General features: G+C 43.8%; 1 protein-coding gene and 1 long non-coding RNA gene across 4 annotated transcripts; both read right to left on the bottom strand.

The window, feature by feature from the left end:
• Positions 1–558: 558 nt before the first annotated feature.
• On the bottom strand, positions 559–14,338 carry PABPC1 (poly(A) binding protein cytoplasmic 1). Of its 3 annotated transcripts, none has more exons than XM_081919516.1 (15): positions 13,610–14,338; positions 9,698–9,891; positions 9,485–9,600; positions 8,847–8,986; positions 7,752–7,846; positions 6,694–6,831; positions 6,370–6,465; positions 5,109–5,381; positions 4,845–4,932; positions 4,624–4,734; positions 4,287–4,441; positions 3,974–4,058; positions 3,043–3,173; positions 2,826–2,919; positions 559–986 (listed from the first exon to the last, which is right to left on the bottom strand). In XM_081919516.1, exons 1-14 carry the CDS (start codon positions 13,800–13,802, stop codon positions 2,827–2,829), a joined length of 1,908 nt encoding a protein of 635 aa, XP_081775642.1. In that variant the 5' UTR covers positions 13,803–14,338; the 3' UTR covers positions 559–986; position 2,826. The 3 variants fall into 3 exon arrangements, with proteins under 3 accessions (XP_081775642.1, XP_081775643.1, XP_081775641.1); XM_081919517.1 differs by having other exon boundaries at positions 559–989; positions 8,856–8,986; XM_081919515.1 differs by having other exon boundaries at positions 559–989; positions 13,610–14,337.
• Positions 14,339–20,775: 6,437 nt separating this feature from the next.
• Positions 20,776–22,442, bottom strand: LOC309374274. Its single transcript, XR_014170479.1, has 2 exons — positions 22,193–22,442; positions 20,776–20,982 (listed from the first exon to the last, which is right to left on the bottom strand). It is a non-coding gene; the product is annotated as an uncharacterized lncRNA (long non-coding RNA).
• Positions 22,443–24,141: the final 1,699 nt, after the last annotated feature.

Raw genomic sequence — 24,141 nt, 5'->3', positions numbered from 1 at the left:
AACAGTTTCAGGTTAAGTACGGACCAAATTAAGTACTTAACCTGAGGTACCACTGTACATGTAAACTGCATACCTAATAGTAATATATGACAGCTGGACTGTGTTGATTTGCAACAAAACACAAGCACGGTTCTATTCACTCCATTACTGATTGTTAACATATCTTGTCTGCTCCTCTGCTCCTTTTTTTTAGGCCTTTGAATGTACCATTAAAATTATCTATTTTGATTTCCAAGCTTAATCCAAGCCTATTCATATTTAATTAACTTCATTTTGCCCCCAGCTCAACAGAAAGCTGCATACAAACACATTATTTCTATTTAAATTTCACTACAATAAAAAAACTTTGCATATTCAGCTCTAGAAAATGCTGCCAAGAATTTTAAGCTACAAAAGAGATGAATCCAGTTGTTCATCCATTTTAGTGCTTACAGATACCCCATTAACAGGTGGCTCAATGTAGGTTAATCTCATCCACAACTGCATTTGCTGTAGATCTACATCCAAACTCTATTGTTGACATCTCATTAGAAGTATAGAAATAAAATCGCAATTAGATCAGTGTTTAAGGAATTTTTATTAAAGCAAGAATCTTATAATCCAAATTATGGTTCTTTGCTCAGCTATCAATTCCTACTGTTAACTACAACAGTAGTGATATTCTGAGCGTTTTCCACAGTAAATTACAAAATTAAAGAAAGGAATGCTTTAAATTTTTGTACTGTGCTGAATATTCTTTTCCTGGGTTTATAAAACATTAATTTGTTTTTTTAACTTTTGCTATTTTTTTGTATTTTAAATCAATAGGTAATCTAGGACCAACAGTTTTGCTAGTCCTGGCATTTGTTGTGTACATAAGCTTCAAAGTTTCCTTTCCTTTTTTTATTTATTTTATATTTTGCAATGTTTTTCTCAATATTTAGTAGTTTTTCCATGTTTAGATATTTTTCTTCGGTGAAGCGAAATTATAATGCGTAGTCCCGGATCTTCTGTAACCAAAAGAATTAAAATATTAATACTGAAATATATTTCCTTTAGAAAAACAGATTTGTATTATATTAAATATTACTAAAATCCAACAGTATACCGTAATTTTTGCTCCATAGGGCGAAACGGACCATAGCGCGCACCTAGTTTTGGGGGGTTGGGGAATAAAAATAATCTTATTTCCCCCCCTCCCCAAAGAGCAGCGTACAGGCTGCGTAACCTCTCCCTTCCGGAGGGGTTGCACGGGGCTATGGCACAAGCCAAGGCAGCGCATGGGATGGATCCCGCTCGCCGTTTTGGCTTCCTCTTTAGCCCCACGCAACCTCTCTCTGCCAGAAGAGGCTGCGCGGGGCTAAAGAAGCCATTGCCGCGTGCAGCCTCTCCCTGCTGGAGGGGCTGTGCGCAGCTATCCCTGAAGCCTGGAGAGCGAAAGGGGTCGGTGCGCACCGACGCCTCTCGCTCTCCAGGCTTCAGCGAAAGCAACACAAAGCCTCCGGAGCGCTCCCTATGCGCTTCAGAGGCTTAGCGTTGCTATCGCTGAAGCCAAGGAGCCTGCATTCGCTCCATAGGATGCACACACATTTCCCCTCAATTTTTGGAGGGGAAAAAGTGCATCCTATAGAGCGAAAAATACAGTACTTTGACCAGGATCAGGTGTAATATGGGAACATGCCATGAGCTTGCTTAATCTTTTTATCAAGTGGGAACTGATAAAACTGTCAGCCTACAGAAATCATGCATTAGAATTGCACCAAATTATTGGACAAAGATATGAAAAATAATTGAAATAAATTCCTTTACTTCTTTTTTGCATGCTAGGTAACTTCCACAGTCCTGATTGTATAGTATGGTGTGAAATGCCACCAGGATAATTGCCAAAATGTCATACTCGAGGGCCGCTGAAATCAACAGACTTAAGGTTCATGGATTTTAGTGGTTTACACTCAGTATGGATATCACTCAACCTATAGTCAATAATGCTGCACAAAGGCAAAAATTCAGCTAATATCTTTTCCATTTGCTAAGTTACCAGTCCCTACGACTGTCACAGATAGCCCTAGTTTTGGTTAAAAATCAATGCAAGTGGAATACTAATCTTTGATCTAGAACAGTGGTTCCCTCCTGGGGTCCACAGAACCCACTTGATGGTTATGTGCCATGGACCCCCTAACTATCCAGGACATCCCATTTTGGAGGGACTGTGCCCAAAAACATGCAGGATCATGGCCAGACATGTGTCTCGTGTGAGATCACAGCACCCAAAACTACACGTTTTAGGGCACCATACTCTCATGAGGGGCCATGTGACTTGTGTACAAGCGTAGCCTGCAAGACGTGCAATCCAGTTTTGCACTGGGACATGTTGGAGGGTATGCTGGCACCATAATAAAAACTACCACAGAAATATCAAGGTTTTCAAAAGCAGGGGGTCCATGGCTTGGCTTTTGAAAAACAGGGGGTTTGCAGTACTTACCTAATTGGGAACCTCTACAAGATCTAATTTAAAAAAAACCTGTACTCCCTGACAATAGATGCTTCCCCACACTTTGAAACTGAAATCTTCATTATGGTTGTGTAGGATTCAGACAGGGGATTTGGTAGTAATGTGTTTAAGGGCACACACTGCAAGTTAAGGAAAACACCAGCCCACAGTTCAGCATGACAATCTCCGCAACAGAGGTGGGACCATTAGTGATTATGATGCTCCAGTACCAACAAACATTAGATAGGAATCACTGTGAGCAGAACTTTGGTCATCCTCCCCAGACAGAAGATTTATTTCACACACACAGGTGCATCTATGCCTGCATTTGAAGCCATTTCTCCAGAATACTTACATTAGACACTTGGAACACCCGCTGGATTGTTAACTGCTTTTTGAGCAGCTTCCTTAGCTTGGTGGGCTTGCAGTACGGCTACAGCTTCATCAACCTAGTTAAGATAAAAACAATGTTATTAACATTGCTGTAAAGGCAAGCTAGTTTAACACATAAGTTGCACTTAAAAGAAAATCATTTAAAGGAAAAAATACTGTTGACAAAAGAATCCACCTACCTTCGAACGAAGAGATTCAGGAGACTCAAGCATATGGAGGAGTTCAGAATTGTCAATCTCTAACAACATACCAGTGATTTTACCCGCCAGAGTAGGGTGCATGGCGTGAATAAGAGGGAAAAGACGTTCGCCTAGAAAACAGTTGACAAGTTTGCAAGGTTTATATTTGCCTCTTAATACTATTCCAAATAGATTTCCTTTTAACATGCCTCAAAATGAGTACGTTAGCCATCTACACATCAATATTTGTTTACCCCTTTAGCAGAATGGCAGAAGTTTTTTTTAAAAGAATAAACCCAACTAAGTTACTAGAACTGGGAAACTATAATAATTAGCCAAGCAGACATTTATGGTTAAAACACAGATCCTAATAGTAGACTTAATAATTTGTAAGGTTATGAAATCACATCCCTTTCTCCAATTATACCTTCTTCCACCCTAACACACTCAGGGAGTTCGCTCACCCAGCTTCTAAACTCTTCAGATTTATTCTTTCTCCCACTCCCTGGATCCTCCATACCCTCTTTTCTCTGCACAACTTCCCATCAGAGTTAACTGGGCCCTCAGTAGTGGACCTACTTTTCCTAAGCAATCCCAGAGGGAGCCACATTTCTAGAAATCCTGGCCCTACAGGGTTGCATCCAAAAGCACACTTACACTGGGGTAAATACATAAAAAAACAACTATAACCAAAGATGATTTCTGAACTGCTGAACAGCCCACCTATCACTGTGTGTGCTACTGCACAACTATTTGGAGCAAGCAGCAGCAGTACTTCCCCAGCACTCATGGGTCATTGGACTCAGCCCTAACTTTTTGGACTTCTCATGAAGACATGCCAAATGGTGCTGCTGCTATCTGTCCTCCCCCACACACGGACACCCCAACTCTTACAACATGAGCCCCACCTCTCCGCCAAATACGGACTTACCCAACATCTGCTTTTGTTCCTGTGGAGGGGCAGAAGCCAACATGGAAGCAGTCAAAGGTTCTTGACCTTGGACATGGACAGCAGGCTAGAATTTGAAAAGATTTAACAGGATTAAAATGGGGTACATAATTTGTGTAGTATGTTCCAAGTTACATTTGCATTAACGTCACTCAGAAAAACTATTTCTAACTCCATACAAGTCCACCTAACCCTACTGTTTTCAATAGGCTTGGGCATGTCCAACTCTGCAAGTGCTCAGGTTATTAATATAACCGACTCCGTACAAAAGTGCTGCTATAACTGTTACGCTCACCTGCTGCATAGCAACCTGAGGTTGTGTATTAAGGTGTTGCTGAGGATTGCGAACACCTGCCGCATACTTGTACTGAGGAACCGTGCGTACGGCTGGAGTAGCGGCGGCGGCAGCAGCAGCTGGACGTGGACCCATTGTCTGTGTTGATGTGTTTGCTGGAAAAAAAGACTGTTTTCAGGCCAAGTAGCATATTCTATTCAAACTGTTTCAGCAGACCTCCTTTCACAGTCTAGCTTAAGACAGTCTTTTAAAAACACATTACACTTCAATTTTCAGACAATTAACAGCATGCCAAACCAAGCCAATATACTTAAAATAACTGATCTCCAGAACTCACCAACACGCTGTGTTGACATTACTCGTGGAACCTGTGATGAAGCTGGCCTCATGGTACTGAATGGTGGCCTGGGAGCTGCTGGGCGGATGGCACTTGGCATGTTCTGGAAAGCTGCATTTGAAATTAATTCACGGTAAGTATGCATTTCTGAACCAACACAAATCAAGCTTTGGTCAAATCCACCCCCCCCCCCAAATCCCTAAGAAAAGCAAGTCACTTACGATGAGGTCTGGCACCCTGAGTAGTCCAGCGAGGACTTGGTCTGAGCTGAGCAATTTGGCTAGGATAGTATGCAGCACGGTTTTGCATCTGTCAAAAAATAATAATGTATTTGTTTAATTCGTCAGCTTCAGTGCTTTGCTGTACCAGAAAAAAATGCTTTAGGAAATAAAAGTTATTCCATTCAAATTAAAATGCCTGATTATTTTAATTTATTTTATTTTTTATAAGAGTAAATGTAATAGGGAACATAGTGTAAGTCATACCTGTGGAATAGCTGCCATGACATAACCTGAAGGAGGCGCTGGCTGGTACGGGTTGATGACTGGATTCGGCACTGCTCTCACACTTGCCATTCTCTGCATGTACTGGTTGGTGAGGTGAGCTTGGCGTTCTTCTTTACGTTGGGCTAAGGCTACATAAAGTGGTTTGGTGGCCACAATTCTACCATTCATTTCTGTGACTGCTTTGGTTGCTTCTTCTGGTGAAGAAAAGCAGACAAACCCAAATCCTTTACTGCGGCCCCCTTCCATCATAACCTGTTAAAAAAAGAAATGCAACCGTAAAAATGCAGCATAGAGAACACTGAACAATGTTATTTCATTATATTCTATTGCAGCTTGTGATTGAACATAATCTAACTAATTAATCATGTGTTAGGTTTCTTTTTGCTGCCAGAAGCATACCTAGGAATTTTCATTCAGGGGATGAATCTCTCAGCAGAATTTAGGAAACTTTTGCAGATTCCCCCATCCCCCTCAGAATCCCCCACTTTGGAGGGTTAAGGTGGAGGATATGGTGCTGAGAGAGGAGGGAAGAATCAACAAAACTCACTTCCCACTTTTCCACAGTGGAATAATCAAAAGCCTCCTGTAGACAGAATGTGCCTTTTGGTTCACAACAGTGAAACCTGGCTCTACATTCATTTCTCTGAAGTTTTAAAATACCGTATTTTTCGTCCCATAGGGCGCACCTAATTTTTTTTGGGGGGGGGAATAAAGGAAATTTCCCCCCCAAAACCAAGTCGGGGAACAGCGGGATGGTGGTGCTGCACCTCCCCGCTGTCCCCCGAGCTGGTGGGGCTGGCTGATGTCTGCCCGGCGCGCTCTGCTTCAGGGCATCCCCCGCGCCGGGCGGCAGGCTGCTATCCACAGCGTGGGGAGCCCCGTGGGCTCCCCAGGCTTGCTGATAGCTTCCTGAAGCCTGGAGAGCGAGAGGGGTCGGTGCGCACCGACCCCTCTCGCTCTCCAAGCTTCAGTGAAAACCTGTATTCGCCCCATAGGACGCACACACATTTCTCCTTCATTTTTGGAGGGGAAAAAGTGCGTCCTATAGGGCCAAAAATACGGTAAAAGCCAATCCAACAGCTTTTAAAAGTCTAACAGCATATTTTGTTCTGCTGCAGACAAATCTATATGTATATATAGAATTTATTGTATCTTGTAATTTTAAAGTACCACTAAAAACAATTCTTGATAGTTACTCTCCCTACAAGTCACTCTAAAAGCCGATTAAAATGCCATTTACCTTTGCACTAGTGATGGTACCAAATGGTGAAAATTCTTTGCGTAGGCGCTCATCATCAATTCCATCATCGAGGTTTTTCACATAAAGGTTTACACCCTGAAATATTGAGTAGGTGAAGCGATCAGTATGCAGAACATTTAACCCAGTGAAAATATTTAATTTCTTTTGTATTTATTTAATTTGTATACCACTTCTCACCTGTAGATTTCAGGGCAGTTCACAACATAAAAATACCATATAAAAACCACAAAATACTTAATAAAAACAAGAACCCCCCCCCACCAATAAACCTCTCCTCCCCCAAATATTCAGTTAACATCCTACCTGGTATCTGGTGATCCTGTCCTGCTTCATTTGTTCAAATTTGCGCTTCAGCTCTGTTTGTCTTTCTACTTTTTTCTGAGCTCGACCAACATATATTTGTTTTCCATTGAGTTCCTTTCCGTTCATCTCATCTACAGCCTTCACAAATAAAAAAGGTACTTTAACTTGTTTGTCATAGTTGATTCCACATAGAATTAAGTCAGGTCCCCCAATCAAAAAGCTAGAGCAAGTAAAAAAACAAGGAATCTAAACACACATAAACTAGGTGGATGGAATGTACAGACTAAGGCAGTGTGCTTCTATCTTCCTAGCACATGAGAGGGAATAATACACTATAAGAACACTATATGAAGAAGTAACTTGGCAACAGATTTTACAGGAGGACTGGGGAGATGTTTTGGTCCAGTAGGCCAGATCTGCACCTCACTCACCCTGTGAGCCAACTCTGACAGGTGGGCGGGACTATTTATCTATCATCCGATGTCATAATGCCCAAATTTGACCCAAATGAGTGAGTAGATTGGTCGGACCTGCTGATGCACATGGAGTTCCATCCAGCTTTCTGTTAGGTTCAGGGGAAACAGCAGGTTCCAGAGAACTCATTTGTTCCTGAACCAAGCAAGAGTGAACCCTTCATGCTGCAGTTGAAACAAAGGGAGTTCAATCCTGCTTTTCAATCACTGGATCCAGCTCCGTCTCTAGCTATCCTACACCTGACATCGCATTTGACATCAGGTGTGGGGTAGATGGGCAGTTTGGGAAAGGTCTGTTCGGTCAAATGAGGAAACTTGGCAAACCAAATTTAGTCCATGGGCCAAAGGCTCCCTAGCTTGATTTAGAGGACAGATTAATATTCCTCTGATCACTATTAGGTCTATTTTAGAAAACCTACTATCTATAAGAGAATCAATTAATATAAAGATATATAAAAATTAAAACTAGGCATGTTCTGTTTTAGATCAGGTTACAATAAATAAGAGTGTCCAAAACCATTCATTTTAATTAATTAGTGACCACTCACAACACTTGACAAATTCTTATAAAATGTATGGACTTACTTTCTGAGCATCCTCATGTCTTTCAAAACTGACAAAGCCAAAGCCTTTGGATTTCCCACTCTCATCAGTCATAACTTTCACACTTAAGGCAGGCCCTAAAAAGTACAAAAAAATTATTTTACATTTTATTTATTATAATCTTAATATACCACATCATTAAAAGGTATCATGGCAGTGTATAATAAAAGCCTTAAATAATAAAATACAGCACAAATGACCAACAATGATTCAAATTAATTCTCTAAAAAGGCTTGTTTTCAGCAGACAACACTTTTTACTTAGAAGATTTATAAACTGACAACTGTAGCCAAGGAAACCCATTTGGGAGACTAATTTCCCAACTAGTTATAAATTAGTAGTCTGACAAATTACATGGCCATGTCAGACTCTGGTTGGCCTTGTTGATCTCATTTTATAATGAATGCCTTGATTTCTTGAACATACTACAATATTAACTCCTTGAAGAAAATTAACATTGCAATCATGGACTGAACAGGCTATAATTTACAATTATTACTAACCCAACAGTAAACTTCCTTTTGGTGTTGTGCTAGATTAAAGTACACACATTAGAGATTTTATTCTGCCCTACATTAAATCACTTGGCTATTTTCAGTGTAGAAGAATGGAATGGTTTTTCTTGTTTTATTTAACTTACCAATTGTTATTCCCCTTAATACTTCTGTTCTTGAGAGCAAACTATTGTTTTTGGCCTTATCAGAGCTTACATGTTACATTGCCAAGAGCTTCGGATTTCCAAAGATCTGAAGCCAGTTTGGAACCTTGGTTTCAAATCCTTAAGTGGAAGCTCTGGTTGGTTCTAACGGCAATCAATAGTGCTGCCAACCTAACACATATAGGTTGAAATCAATGGCAGGAATCTGCACTCCAGAAGGGCACAAACAAGTGGTTGCAGACGGTGCCTGTCTCAGTTCCTGCCATCTACAGCTAAAAGGTTAATACCGTAACAGCCCAACTCTGTATAAAGCAGGTTATTATCAGGAGTTGAGGTAGGCAAGCTGCAGTTGGGTGCAAGCACTATCATCACACCAGGTCCTAAATCTTTTTCAAATACATGGAAGGAAATGACATTACCAAACTTGCCAAAGAGTTCCTTAAGTCTCTCATCATCCATGTCCTCTCCAAAATTCTTGATGTAAACATTAGTGAACTCCTTGGCACGAGCTCCAAGCTCTGCTTCACGTTCTTTACGAGATTTAAACCTTCCAACAAACCTAGTTAAAAAAGCAAGGTGAAAAGTTGCTTAACTTTGACAAGATTCAGGGCATTATTTTCTTTCCATTAAGGAGGTACTTTATATAGTAAAAGCCTGGTGCTTACCCATACCCTGTGTCAGCTCCTGGCAAGCGAGCTGCTGCCATAGCACACTGCAATATTCCCCCGGTAAGGGATACAGCAGAGTAAGCTACTCCCACCCAGCCTCTCTATCTGTCATGGAAGACAGATTGTTCAGAATGGGGCAGCCATACTACTCTGCTGTGCTTCCCCAGCCAGAAAAAACATGGCAATGTGCTATGACTGCCCCCAATTGTGACATACTGTCGCTCTCACAGTTCCTGTGCAATGAATGAAATGATTCCCTCCCTTTTGTTTTCTGAACATATATTTCCAATTACTGAACCAACACTAGAAGCAAGAAACAATAATTGATAAAATCTCTCTTCTAAATTCATTCCGTATTAATTTTTTTTTTAAGTGTTAAGGAAACTCACACTTTACGATCATTAAGCAGCATTCCATTCATTTTTTCAATAGCTCTTTCTGCAGCTTCTTGTGTCTCAAAGTGAACAAACCCATAGCCTTTGGATCCATTTTCATCACATACAACCTATGAAAATTATTAGGATAGGTCAGATGACTAGAATGTAATTATGCTAATTTAAAGGCTGAATTACTGTTCTAGGTTCTTTTTCCTTTCAACTCACCTTACAAGAAAGGATGTTTCCAAAAGCAGAAAATGTATCATACAAAGCTTTATTATCAATTGACTTATCCAAGTTTTTAATGAAGATGTTTCCAACACCACTCTTACGTAGAGATGGATCACGCTGAGACCACATGATACGCACTGGCTTGCCTTTAATGACATCGAAATTCATAGTATCTAAGGCTCTCTCAGCTACAAAAGAAGTTAGAAAGTGTTAAATTGTTTAAATCTTTAAGGCAACACAAATATCACATAGATATCACTAAGAAAATTAATTGTTAATGTCTTTGCACCCACTTACAATATACAATATCTTGGCTTCTGGATCACCACCAAAATCAAACGCTGTTATAATTTGTGATGTTCAGGAAAGGCAGTGCAATTCCAATGAATGGGGTAAAAATTGGACCCAGGGTAAGCATTCCAAGGAGAAGACAATGGGCAATATTCAGTTAAGCAGTTTTGCTAGTGCAAGGATTTTTGGTTGTACAATAGAACCTCTCTCCCGCAAGCTTTCACTTTTAAATGTATTTCAAACTACTGTGAATTTCAGCACTATTTTAACACAGTCCCATACACACAGCCATCAAACCTCTTTTTCTATTCTTGTGCCTCTAGACTTTCTGCAGTTCTGTTGCATGGTCCCAAAATGATGTTAGCAGAGAAAGCCTCCAATGATGTTAGCAGAGAAAGCCTTCTCCCAATCCCAAATGATACTGCACTTTTCAGAGTGGAAGCTCAACATTTCGACTTATCCATGAGAATGTTCTTAAGATAGAGTACCATGATGAAAAGCCATAGAAAACAGAAGTTGCCAAGTTCAAGCCCCAGCTACAACTGGGAATGGCCCCAGCGTGAGTTGCTGCTAGTCAATGTAGACAGCACCACCCTATGGTCCTATTCAGTATAATGCCGCTTCCCAAGTCTGTTAATGGCATGAGGATTGCCAACAAGCAATAGGGTTACATATCAGATGCATGCATTGACTCCCTGCCCCCAAACTCAGAAATTAACCTGGCAAGGAAGGGGCAAACTGTCAGGAACAGGAAAACTATGTCTGGCTAGGCTCTATGAACCAAGTGACACCTTTCTTCCCTACCCACCCATGTCCCTGCTCAGAGCAATGAAACAGCTGGAGAAGACCCACCATTTCTTATACTCCCAAGCTGCTTTTCTGCCCAGCAGCTCATTCAAGCATTACCGGGAGCTTTTGTCAGCCTTAGGAACTGGCTGTGCTAAGATGGTAAAGAGGAGCTATCTGTAGAAGTCCATGCTGTTACAACCTTTTCCCTGTATTTACTGACCTTCCACAATTACTGCAAGCAGTTAAATCACAAATCCTATGTCATGATTCCTGGATATGATCCGGTAAATCAACTGTCTCTAGGTAAGCATCTGAATGGCAAGCTGTGAATTCAGTTTGCCAAGCAGTGCCACCAAATACCTGTGCAGACTGAAAAAGCTTGAGTGGAGACTCCCATTTAAAAGTTGCATTTCTGCCTAAGAAGCTTATTGCTCTGTAAAGAGGCAGAATCTTCAACTCAGATAGCAAGCCCCAGCTAACAACCCACTAGAAAAAATAGCCAATCTCTGACAGCTGGCTATTCCTCTGGTGGAGAGAGGGATGCAAAGGTAATGGCTCTGCAAAGCTTTCTGTACACCTTAGGACACAGAGCCACCCAAGGCTGTCATCTGTTTTGTACAAAGCAGCGCTGAGACAACAGCTCTGCTTGCCTCTCTCTAGGCACAGATTGCACTGTGAGAACTGCCAGCTCAGCACAGCACTGCTGTAGCACAGCCCCTTTCAATGCCTACATCCCGTAATGAAGGGATAAGGAGCTAGAATTCAGCAAAGAGTAAAGCATGGGTGGCTATTCCTTGTGATCCTGTTTGCAACACTGCTTTAAGTGTGTAGTCAATATAAAAGTGTAAACCCCCCCCCCACTGGAATGCTTATTCAAATTATTAGACAGTGTCCTATTCTTGTTCATTCTAGCATTTATATTGGAATAAAGTGACAATTGTTGAAGAGCTCTCCCCTCCAAAGGAGGTTTATTTTGCTTAAACAAGTTTTCTGTGAACTCAGAAATATTGGTCATTGAAAACATGCTTCTTCACATCACTTGAAGAATTTACAAATGTCATTTTTTTTACTAGAGTCTACACAAAGAGAAAGCATGCTACTCCATATCAGTAGAATACTTCTTACAATGAGTTTACTAGAACTCTGGTTGAATGGATCACCCAGCAGAAGAAAGGACAAATTATTTTGAAGCTGGTAGGAAAAAACAGCAAAATACTTTAGAGAAAAATACCTACAGGTAAGCTCACTCCTGGTCAGTTTAGATGCATGTATGTGAATTGGCTTACTCTTGTCAAGTGTATAAACTTAGGACCAAAGTACGCAGACTCTCCCATTTTTCTCACTTAAAGATAAGAACTCTAATGCAACTTGGTAATAAGCTGTCAAGACGGACGCTATATGGTATAGGACCAATGTGTCCACAAAAAATTATCACAACTGCCTGACATTTAATAGAAACTAAACTGATTCAAGTCATCAAAGGCATATTAAAAAAATAATAATCTCTACGCATCACTGCAGGCCACCTGCTCTCAAAGTGTCAGCCTTAAGGTAAGACTAGCAGATGGGCTTTGGAAAGAGCCTCTTAAAGACCCCACTCCCTTCCCATTTCTGGTGTCTTGACTGGGCAAATGCTCACCTTCCCCTCATCAACCAGCAATGGTCAACAATATTGGCCTCTTAAAACCCTGTTTGCCAGCAAGAGGGGTGGGTGTTGCAACTTCCTGTCCTGTCCTGTCTGTGGACAATCGACTCCCCCCCCCCGCCCCATACACCAATTTGATGGATTTTTCATTACATGCAAGGCTGATAAATTAGCACCCGCGACCAAAGGGCACCAAGCAGCCCAATTCAGAAACTTCTAATTAAGTGTGGCTTGCCCTAGTTTTATTTCGCGCGGGCACACGACCCACTTGCGCCCGTTCCTCCGTCGCCATTTAAGGCCCTAATTATCCAGGCATTTCCTTCAAGGCGACTCTCATCTCGGACTTCCTCACTGAGCCGGCGGAAGCGAGGCGACAGGCCCGCCCTGGTCCCTGACTCCCCCACCCGCGCCAACTTAAGGGCCCTGCCTCGTGATGCGAGAAACTAGGGCCGCTTCCGAGATGCCGACCCAGGCCTTCTCGCGGAAGGAGGCCCCGTGGCAAAAAAAAAGCAGGCCCAGCCGATGACGAGGCCTCCTTTTCTCCCTCCCGCTCGGGTGCCGCGGGGGCTCCTCCCCGCCACGAGGCCTCTCTCCCGGCTCCTCCACAACGCGGTGGGGTCGAGCGGCGGGCGGCAGAAGCTGGCCTCACACGAGTGTTTCTCTCACCACCCCCCTCAGTTATTTCCCCCTCTGGACAGAAACGTTCGATAATTTCACGTGAAGGAGGGCGAGTCCTTGCGGGGTCGGGGAGAAGGGGGCTCTGAGAGAAAAGACTTAGGGGGGGAGCGCCGCCGCGAGGCAGGCCCAGGACTCTCCGAGGGGCCGCGTTGAATCCGTAAAATGGATGCTCCGGGGATGACTCGCGTGGAGGAGGCGGGGAGAAGCGGAAGGGGAGGAATGCGCGGCGGCCCTCGTGGGGGTGCGAGAATATGGCTCCGGGAACAGGAAGCCGGAGGCCGGGAGGGCAGCCTCCCCCAAGCCCCCACCCCCAAGATTGCGCCCGGAAATTCCCTGCCGCCGTCCCTCCCCGCACGTGTCCCCGTCCCACCCGCTCCTTCCCCATGTGCCCGCTCCTCGAAGTGTGGGGGGTAAAATAAGAGCAGGGAATCAATCGCCCGACCAGCTACGGCGGCTTCTCTGCCCTCCCCGTCCCGTCCCCCGCGCTTCTCCCCATTCCTCACCGTCGGCGGGCTGCTGGAAGTTGACATAGGCGTAGCCCAGGGAGCGGCGGGTGATCATGTCCCTGCAGACGCGGATGGAGAGGATGGGCCCGGCGGGGCTGAACTTCTCGTAGAGCATGGCCTCGGTGACATCGGGGTGCAGGTCCCCCACGTAGAGCGAGGCCATCGGGTAGCTGGGGGCGCTGGGGTTCATGCTGGCGGGGGGACGGGGAGGGGGGGCGAGGAGGCAGGGCAGACTCGCGAGCGCCGAGGAGGCCGCGACGGGCCGCCGGGTTCGAAACTCAACGGCTCCGCGGAGGCGGTTGGCGACGGTTGGCGGGCCGCTCGAGCGCTCGTTGCTGCCGGCGGGAGGAGGAGGAGGAGCGGGTTGTTGCTGCTGCTGCTCCTGGAAGCGGCGGCGGCTCTTCTTTTTCTTCTTCCTGCTGCTCTTGGTAGTGGCTTGGGCGGGTCTCCTCTCGGCTGCGCCGGGTCTGGGACTTCGCTTCGCTTCACCGGGTTATTTTATACCAAACCGGCCGGTTTCAGATAGGGGCGGGTGGTAGTCGAGGGGGGTTTTTTTTAATGGTTTTTTCGGGCTTTTAAGATTTTTTTTGGATTTTTAAAGGTTTTTTTTTCTTTTAGTAATAAATGGTGCGGCGGAGCTGGTGTGCCCGGGGAAGGCCGGAGCACACACACTACGCACAACAGCACCTTCAGCGGCCGGGGGACAAGGGGGAGGCCGCCGCCCCGGCCGCGCACTATATATAGAAGCCCCGCCCCCAGCCGCCTCTACCATACAGCTCGCCACGCACTGAAAGGGCTCGGCGCGCACGCGCCGCCACAAAAGGGAGAAAAAGGGAAGGAGGAAAGGGGCGGAGCAGAAGCGCGTGGCGGTTGCGTCTGACGCCATGGCTTACGAAAAGGTGCCCGGGGTTGGGCAATAGGTTGCGCATGGGCAGTTGGAAGACGCACGAGAGAATAGGCGGCTAGATCGCAGGACTATTGTGGTGGTGGGGAGGGCAGCGGAAAGAAGGAGCGCATGCGCTGTTGGCTTCCTTGCGGTTAAAAAACAGGCCATTAACCTTTGTACAAGACGCATGCGCAAGGGGAGTGGCAGGCTATTACAGGTCTACGAATAGCAAGCTTTTTCGTAAAGAACGCTTCAGACGGGCGCATGACAGTCAGGTTTCATGAACGCATGCGCAGAGATGGGTGTGTGTGTTTTTTAACAGAAAGAATTGTTTAGTTGGTACGGGGAAGGAAGAACTGGTGGTTGTTTACTGTGCTGCTGGTAAAAAAGTAAACTCAAGGAGGGGGGAGGATCTTACTCTCAATAGTTTAGACTCTGACATTGTTTCCACCATTAAAATGTAGATCATTTGTCCTTGTTGCTGTCATAGTTAAGCTTTTCAGCTAAGGTTGGCTACCAAAATGACTTTGCAGCAGTTAAAATTCAGAATAAAAGACTGTTATGTTGACAATACCATTTCTGGGATAGCCCAACCCCACAAAGGTGCACTCCTTCATTGTCTTCTGAGACAGACGGATGCCAGGATAGCGCAGTTGGTTAGAGTGTGCTGCTAATAGCACCAAGGTTGCAGCTTCAGTCTCCATATGGGACAGGTGCAGATTCCTCCTTGCAGGGGGTTGAACAGGGCAGGTCTGTGGTTGTTTCTGCCCCCCACCTCCAATATCAGCTCCAAATCTTTCTGCCCTGAAGTAGGAAATTCTGTGTATCTGAAGTTTACCATCACCGACAGATGCCTGTGATGGAATCGTGACATTATGGCTGGATGAGACACTGGATGAACACCTGTTAATTCATTACATTTGTATCCCAAGAATTCAATATGATACAGTAAACAGAGAGCTCCCATCTAGCCGCTGACCAAACCTTGATCTGTTTGGCTTCAGCATAATTCTAGTTTCTTAAAATAGATGAGTAACCTCTTATTTATTTATTTATTTACAGTATTTATTTCATATCCTGCCTATCTCCTAGGACAAGACCCAGTATAGCTCACAACATGAATTAAAAAACGTGAAATTATAAACTGGACATATTAAAGCTAAAAGCACACCAATTAATATAAATATTTAAAAGCACACACAAATGTTCTCTATTAAAACAACACTGAAGTCAAACACCTAAAACCATTTAAAAATAAGCCAAAAAGGAAATATACATCACCCACACTCAGAATACTCTGCCACAATAGCCTGTTAGTGGCCATAGGCCTGTCCTAAACAAAATAGTTGTTAGCTAGTGAAAGAAAAACAGAGGGGGGCCAGCCTAGCCTCTTGTGGAGAGGAGTTCCATAAGCTGGGAGCAGTAGCTGAGAAGGCCCTTTCCCATATCCTTAACAAGTGTGCATGTGAAGGTGACTGGACCGAGAGAGAGTCTCGCCCAAAAAATCCCAGAGCCCAGACAGGCTCATATAGGGAGATACAAACTTTCAGATTTGCATGGCTCTTGTAACGAGCAGTAGAATTCCTGCCCACCCTTGTAGCGCATGCTTATGGGCAAGGTGGAGGTTAGCATTCCTTTGTGAATAAAGTGGGCATGCTGCTTCTGGTTTCTGGGTGCAAAAACAGGAGGTGATCGAACAGAAACAGATCCCCCAAAGTAGAGGGAAGATTCTTGAGGTATGAGCATTTTTTACATGTCCCACCTCCCCCTTTACCTCCCCCTTCAACTAGGAGCAGGCTGAGGGGCCTAAGCAAGTTTGCTGCCACAAAACATTTATTTAAATTCTTGTTGAATTTAGTATTATTATTATTATTAGTCTGTACCCCACCTTTCTCCCCACAAAAGCCCAGGATAGCAAACACATAAACAATAAAACAATTAAAACATCTGAAAACAATTCCTATGCATATGCAGACTGAGAAAGAGCTCCACAGCCTGTCTAATATTTAACGGGAGGGAATTCCAAAGGGTAGATGCCACAGCACTAAAGGCCCAATTCCTTCATTATTAAAATACTGTACGTCTATTCTATTCCTGTCCCAACAACAGAACCTGCAAGGCAGCTTGGCAGAGTACACAAGCAGTAAATCCCATTTAGAATCATCAAGTTGGAAGGAACCTCAGAGATCATTTATTCCAACCCCCTGCCAATGCAGGGGACCCACTATGCCAATATTCATGCTAGATGACTGTCCAGCCTCTGTTTAAAAACCTTTAGTGAGAGTCAACCAGCCTTTCAAGACAGCCTGTTCAACTTGCAGTCTCAGTCACTGTGAACTAGGAGTTATTTTGTTATTCCAGATGTATTAACACAGAAAGCCCAAAATTCACATCTGACTGGGATGAGGGACAAAGAAAGCAGTGCTAGGAACACCCTGCCTAGAAAAGTCCACTTCACCCCTTTCCTTATGTTCTTCTTTGGCAATGCAGAAACTTTCCTTTCCAGCATGGCTTTTGGCTTTTAATGGTTGGGAATCTTCACTGAAGACTTGCTGTGTTAAACTGCTATTCTCATTGTTTTCATCTGCTGGGTTTCCACCTCTTTCTTATCAACAATGGCACTTTTCAGTGGTGTTTTTTAATTTTTAAAATGTAGGTAACTTTTTGTATTTTTTATACTGTTTATATATTCCTTTCTTTTTCAGATGCCTTGATTTTTTTCCCCAAAGGGAGGGATTTAAATGTTTTAAATAAATAAATGCAACAATGTGAACCTGTGTTTGTGGTGTTAATGAGATTTGTGTTGCCTCCCACTTGTCAAACATTATTTCTGTATCATGTGACGAACTCACATACTCTGAGCTTGCTTTTCCTTCATTCTTCTGTCATTTCTATTGCATCAGGAAGCCTCATTTGCCTTTTCCTCTTCTGGCTTGAACTTTGCCTTCTGCCTCTTGTTACTATTTAAATTAGTGAGCACTGATCCTGAAGAAACTGCTGAAGTCATCAGTCCTGTTTGCCAGTTACTTCTGTTTCTTCTTCTCACTGAATCATAAAATCATAGAACTGTAAATTGGGAAGGGACCCCAAGGATACCTAGTCCAACCTCTTGCAAGGCAGGAATCTCAGCTAAAACATCCATGGTAGGCCGCCATCCAACCTCTTCTTTAAAATCCCCACAACCTCTTGAGGGAGTCCATTCCACTCTCAAACAGCTCTGACTCTCAGAAAGTTCAGAATCTCTTTTCTTGTAACTTAACGCCATTGGTTTGGGTCTTACCCTCTGTAGCAGGAGAAAACTTGATCCATCTTCCATGTGACAGCCCTTTAAATATTTGAAGATGGCTATCATAACTCAATTGCTTCTTATCCAGGCTAAACATACCCAACTCCCTCAACAGTTCCTCATAAGGCTTGATTTCCAGACCCTCCTCTGCACACATCCCAGTTTGTCAATATTCTTCTTAAGCTGTGGTGCAAAGAAGGCATCATTTGTTATCTCCATTGCATCCTCATTGTGCCATCCTGCACTTTTTCTGGGGAGTGCAGGGCCTTCTGCAGTTCATCTCCACCTCTGCTCAGCTTATATTCCTGTAAATAAGCCTAAATATTGCAAATGTGCCATACCCTGCTTCCAAAGGATATTTAGCTTCCTCTGGAACATCTCGCCATTTGGAGGAGTGGGGAGCGTGTTAGTAGGTTCTTCATAGTAAGCAAAAAGGGTTGATCCAGTATATTATTATAAAATATTATACACGGCACTTTACAAAGAACAGGTGTGGCAGGTCTCTTCCCTGAGGGTCTTACAGTCTAAAACAGACACAGGGAAACAAGAGAGGAAGTGGGGAAATAGAAGCTGAGAATGCAGGAGAAGAATATGTGGTGATTTTAATTACATGTACTTTGGCTTAATTGCCATGAAGTGCAGGAACTAGGCCACGGGCCTGAAGCTGGGAGCCCAGCAGATGTTTTTTGACTCCCGACTCTCACCATCCCTGACTATTGTCCATGGTGGCTGAAGGGAGAGTCCCAACATTTGGAAGGCCACAGGTTCCTCACCCCTAAACAATTGAAAGGTTTTCCAGAGACGCCCATTATCCCCTTAACTCTCCTTGTGTTCTGCCTCACCCACTTGTATCTTCCCTCAACCCCTCTTGGGCTCCATCTGGAGTCAGTGGCAAGAGAAAGAAATGCAGTGATGACACATAAAATTGGCTTGTGTCTCTGAGGTTCTACAGTAGCATGCTGAAAGCAAGGATTTCTCTTTCATTTGGCTTCGTCAAGCAAAATAACCAGTTATGGTTTATGATTTTATTCATCCAGATTCTGTCTGATATAGCAGCAGAATTCCCAAGGTGTTTTTTTTTTTTAACATCTTAGCAAACCACAGATCACACTTTCTCCTCTAATGATGATAACTCTTCACCATGGCAACTAGCAATTCATGCCACAGAAAACTAACAGAAGGAAAAAGGTTTTTTTGTTTTTGTTTTCAGTGTTCTTGAATAGAACAAAGTTAGGTGGTGCTGTGGAGAAGTCTTTGCAAACTCTGAACTGCAGATGGAAGCTGTAACCCTAGGGTGCAAGTAAGGTCAAAGCAGGAAGTCTAGCAGGGAAAATCAAGGTCCAGCAGAAATAAGAACTAGCACTGGAATGCAAGACACTTTCAACAATAAAAACAAGCAGGTTTCTGTGGTTGCTTGAATAGTTGGTAAGTAGAAGTATTTATAAGTGGCAGGTACATGCCCCTGCCCCCATCCCCCCCCATACAAAGACATATTCACCACACTCTGGTGCCAACCAGGTAACGCAGTCAAGAAGGGCACCCACTCATCATCAGCAGGTTGCATTAACTGCAACTGATGCCAACAAAACATGGCTTGATGGAGCATTGGAGTCTTTAGTTGGAACTGCATCAGTTGCGGCATCCAGCCCACTATGGAGATAAGCAACTTTGTCCTCAAAGTGTCCAGCAAGCTACTCACAGAAGGTCTCTGAAGTGTTCTAAGATTTGTCCACTAAGACAGGTGTGAATAGCCTATACACCTTGAAGAGCTCTGCTGGGTGATTACTCAAATACATGAAGGAAGCAGCAAAGCAGGCTCTTTTTGCTGCTCTTCACCACCATGCAGTAGGCCCAGTCATGAACACTAGGCACATGCCTTTGCAGTGGGACTTTCATAGTTAATCCAGAGCTGAATTAACTATGACGCTAACTATAGTATAGAGAAGGGCACTTACCGCACTAAGTGGGTTGCCAATACTGAGTAGTGGACAGTCCAGTGGATCTGTGATCCGTGGCTCACCACGGCTGCAAACCCGCTACTCAGTGAAGTGATTAAGTAATCTTTAGTAAAACTTGGCAGAAACTGCAAACTCAGCTTTTGAAATATAAAGTGGAAGTATACAACATCAACATTATTTTCCACCCTGCTGTAGGTTTTGTTTCATTTTGAAAGATATTTTTTTTATTTTATGGTTTATTATTGTTTAGATTTTGAATTAGATATATATAGGGGCTCTCTCTCTCTCTCTCTCTCTCTCTCTCCTGTATATATATATATATATGGACTCTAAAGGCCTTCATCTGGCCCTGCTTCTGAGAGCCCAAACAGACAGACTCGTGTTTGCTAAACATATGCTTGTTGATCCCATGCCTTATCTCCCCACATCTCCCCATAGCTCTGCTTACTGAAGACTCTCTACCCCCCAAACCAATTCATTTCTGGTAATCAAAGCTGTGCAGCACAGGGAGGTAAGGCAGGATGGAGATGAGTTTTACTCCCCTTCACCCATAAGTTCCATTTAGTAATAAGAGTAGCACTTCCACACACCTAAGTTAGATCCAAAGTACACATTTTGCAAATGTGTGTGTGTGTGTAGTCCAGCATTGCAGAGGGTTGAACAAGATGACCCTCAGGGTCTCTTCCAATTCTACAATTTTATGATCTTAGAGTCTGTAGCAGGGCTGCAACAAACTGAGGATAACGAGCAGCCTATTTGAACCTAGCAAATAAATATCGAAACCTTGTTTTATTATCTACCTTCATGTCCATTTTCAATAAGGCTTTTCAAATCAAATCAAATTGTTTAGTTAATTAAAGTCTGAAGAGCCCTCCCTCCCCACTGCACCCAATAATCCATTTTCTGGACTGATAAGATCTGCAAATGTTCAATTTCATTATCCAGAAACTTGTTTGGTTGCTGTCAAAGCGTGCGGATTTCTTTTGTGCTATTGAAGATGCTGCAGTATTATGCTCACTTCCCCCCCCCCCCGCCCTTTTGCTAGCCTGTTCAGTTTGCTTAGCAATTGATCCAGTTTCAAATGCTTGCTGTCCCACGGAGTGTTCATTATCGCCATTAACTGCGGTTCTGAAGATGTGGGTCATGAGTCGTTTTGTCTCACCTTGAAAAGTCCAGGCTTTATCTTCGCTTTTCTATTAGACTTTTGTCACAGATCTACAGCAAGCACATGAGGATCCCACTAGTCGGGAAGGGGGAGAAGAAAAGAAGTAATAGATCTGAACATTTTGTGCAGTTCATGCAGGCAGCATGACAGTGTTGCTTGGCTTAGTTATCTCACACCTAAAATGAAGCATATTTAAAGGGTAGGAGTTTAGATTTTATTCTTTCTTTCTCTCAAAATGTATAATTGTGTTATGTGGGTAGCAATTTAACTGAAGAACATTACAGATCATCTTGATTTAAAATAAGTTTATATGTTCATAGTGCAAAGAATGCCACATTGAGACTCTGGACAAAAGCTAGGAAATTTATGGAGAGCTTATCTACCTTCTGTCCTGGGAACTCCTACATTGGGCTGCCCTTCATGAATGTTTAGATAAGAAGTGGCAAACCTCTTTGGACCAGGGGACAAAAATGGGTTTTTGAGAAGGCATAATGGGTGGCAGCCACAAAATGCCAGCTGCCATGAGGGAATGACATAACACAAAATGGCTGCCATGGGGTATGAACAAAATGGCGGCCATATCTACAAGAACAGAAAAAGAGATGAGCACAAAATGCTGTGAGTATCCCCAGCCCCAACTGATGCAGGAAAAAGCAACTATATCAGTAAAAGAGAAGCTCTTTGCATTTCTACTCTGTTCAGAACAGGTGGAAGGGTGAGTGTCTGATCCTGGCATCCAATGAAATGTGGGCGTGTTTAAGGGGACATATTCAATGTAGGAGAGGCTGAGCCAGTGCAAAGAGGAGCTGAACAGCAAGAATAAACAGTCTCTTATTCACTGCAGATTTTTGAGGGGAGATTTACTGAGGGCTGTCTCTGTGACATCTACGCTGGCATGGTCATGTCCACAGAATGGAAGATGGCAGGATCCCCAAAGGCAACCTAAGGCCCAGGGGCCGGAGGCAGCACAATCACCTTCTCAATCTGGCCCGCAGATGGTCTGGGAATCAGTGTGTTTTTACATGAGTAGAATGTGCCCTTTTATTTAAAATGCATCTCTGGGTTATTTGTGGGACATAGGAAGTTGTTCATTCTTCCCCCCCAAAAAATATAGTCCAGCCCACCATATGTTCTGAGGGAGGGTGGACTGGCCCACGGCTGAAAAAGGCTGCTGACCCCTGCTCTATGGGGAGCTGGCTTCAGGTACCTGGTCAATTGGCAGACCAACTGTAAGCTACAAAGATGTCTGCAAACATAACGTGAAGGCTGGCAACATCAACCCTACTGTGTGGGAATCCCTTGCAGACAACTGAAATGCCTAGAGACTGGCAGTCAAGTCGTGTACCCATAGGAGTGAGCAGAGGAGAAATGACTGCTGGGAGGAGCGCAGAGATAAGAAACGCCATGATGCATCTGCGGCAGCACAACCAGATGGCTTCATTTGCCCCAGGTGCAACAAAACATGTCTCTCCCACATTGGTATCTACAGCCACAGCAGGTACTGCAACTGTCCAACAGCTTGATCTTGCCTCCAAAAGTGCACTTCTCCATTGTCTCTTGAGGCAGATGCCAGCAACAATTTGCAGGCACCATAGAAAGTTCCGGCAGGCACACTGCTGCCTCCAGGTATCACATTGGCAACCCCTGGTTTAAAAGCTGCAGCTAGTACAGAATGTGAGGGACGCAGGTGGCGCTGTGGATTAAACCACAGAGCCTAGGACTTGCCGATCAGAAGGTTGGTAGTTTGAATCCCCTCGACGGGGTGAGCTCCCATTGCGTGGTCCCTGCTCCTGCCAACCTAGTAGTTTAAAAGCACATCAAAGTCCGGCGGGAAGGTAAACGGCGTTTCCGTGCGCTGCTCTGGTTTGCCAGAAGTGGCTTAGTCATGCTGGCCACATGACCCGGAAGCTGTACGCTGGCTCCCTCGGCCAATAAAGCGAGATGAGTGCAGCAACCCCAGAGTCGGCCATGACTGGACCTTATGGTCAGGGGTCCCTTTACCTTTAGTGCAGAATGCGGCCCTAGAGTTTGGCTGCTACAAGCACATGGGTTTTGTGTTGTTCTGTTCTGTTCTTGTTCTCTGTCTTTGTCTGATCAGTGTGCTGGCGGTATTCTATAAAGCATTAAATGCCTAATATGCTAAAATGGCTAGCTTCCTCACCTGTGGCCCAGACATCTCACCGTGCCACCCGTGAGCTGCCCAAATGTTGAGGATACACAGAAAAGTATTATTGGGAGCACTCCACAATTATGGAAACCTTAGAGGCTTGCCAGAGTTGAGCATCTTGTGGAAGCATTGCCAGACTTTTTAGTTTGGGTCTGGCAGTCAGTACCTGGGGAGGGCTGTATGTCCAATGAAAAGGATGGTGGTATCGTAAGTTGGTGGACAAACATGGTAACTTTTTTGAAGCATGTTGTAAACCACCTGGAGTCCTGGGAATTGGGTATGGTAGATTCTCTGTCCACATACTGATATACTGTACTTTAGCAACAGCAAATTCTGGTGTTCATGTGTGGCAAAATTGTCTTGTTCTTGAACTCCAATACATCAGAATCCTTCTTGCCCTGTTTTCTCCACCCTGTTTCTAAACTATCCACAGGGCTGTGACATGTACTTAAATGTCATTGTGAAAACTAAAAAGCCTGAGATCTGTACCAGCAAGATAAGAAAGGAACACGTAGCTTTCACAAGGGAGTGCCAATTTCTTCAGACTGATATAGTGTGCTCTTGATAGCACTCCATGTTTTACTCGGTTTGGACATATAGTTCTGTGATACTCTTTGGCAGTACAAACTCCAAGTAAATTTTAAAGAAGGAATATTATGAAACAAAGGACATAGTGTGAATTCTTTCTTTTTTGGAGGTGGGAAAATCACTCTTTGCCCTTGTGATGAAATATATGGGTGTGTATTTTTCCAGTTCTTCAGCTGAGCTGGGAAAGGATGCAAGGAAGTCCTTTTGCAACAAATAAGACAATTCCCACTTTGCATAATGTCTAAACAGTCAGGTTGGAAGCAAACAAGTTGGTTTATAATGGAGCATAGAACAAAGACAAGGCAATAATTCCACAGGAACCAAGTGTAAGAAAGTAATGAAGTATATCTCCCGTCTGGACAAAAGGAAAGGCTAAACTAGCCATGATATTAACTGCGTGAATACAAAACTTTTTAACTTGTGTATCTATTTGCCTCCCTGGGATCCTCGAAGGAGGGAAGGCGAGATATAAACTCAGT

This window comes from Podarcis melisellensis (assembly GCF_964234715.1).
Source record: "Podarcis melisellensis genome assembly, chromosome: 7".
Taxonomy (NCBI): domain Eukaryota; kingdom Metazoa; phylum Chordata; class Lepidosauria; order Squamata; family Lacertidae; genus Podarcis; species Podarcis melisellensis.
This window is presented reverse-complemented; position numbering and strand designations above follow the sequence as displayed.

Bases quoted from the DNA above. Each gene is read 5' to 3' on its own strand.
- PABPC1 (XM_081919516.1), bottom strand. From the start codon at position 13,802: ATGAACCCCAGCGCCCCCAGCTACCCGATGGCCTCGCTCTACGTGGGG. The intron at 4,933-5,108 runs GTATGACTTACA...ATTTTTTGACAG, and splicing joins TCATGGCAGCTATTCCACAG to ATGCAAAACCGTGCTGCATA. The intron at 4,735-4,844 runs GTAAGTGACTTG...TTTCAAATGCAG, and splicing joins TCAGGGTGCCAGACCTCATC to CTTTCCAGAACATGCCAAGT.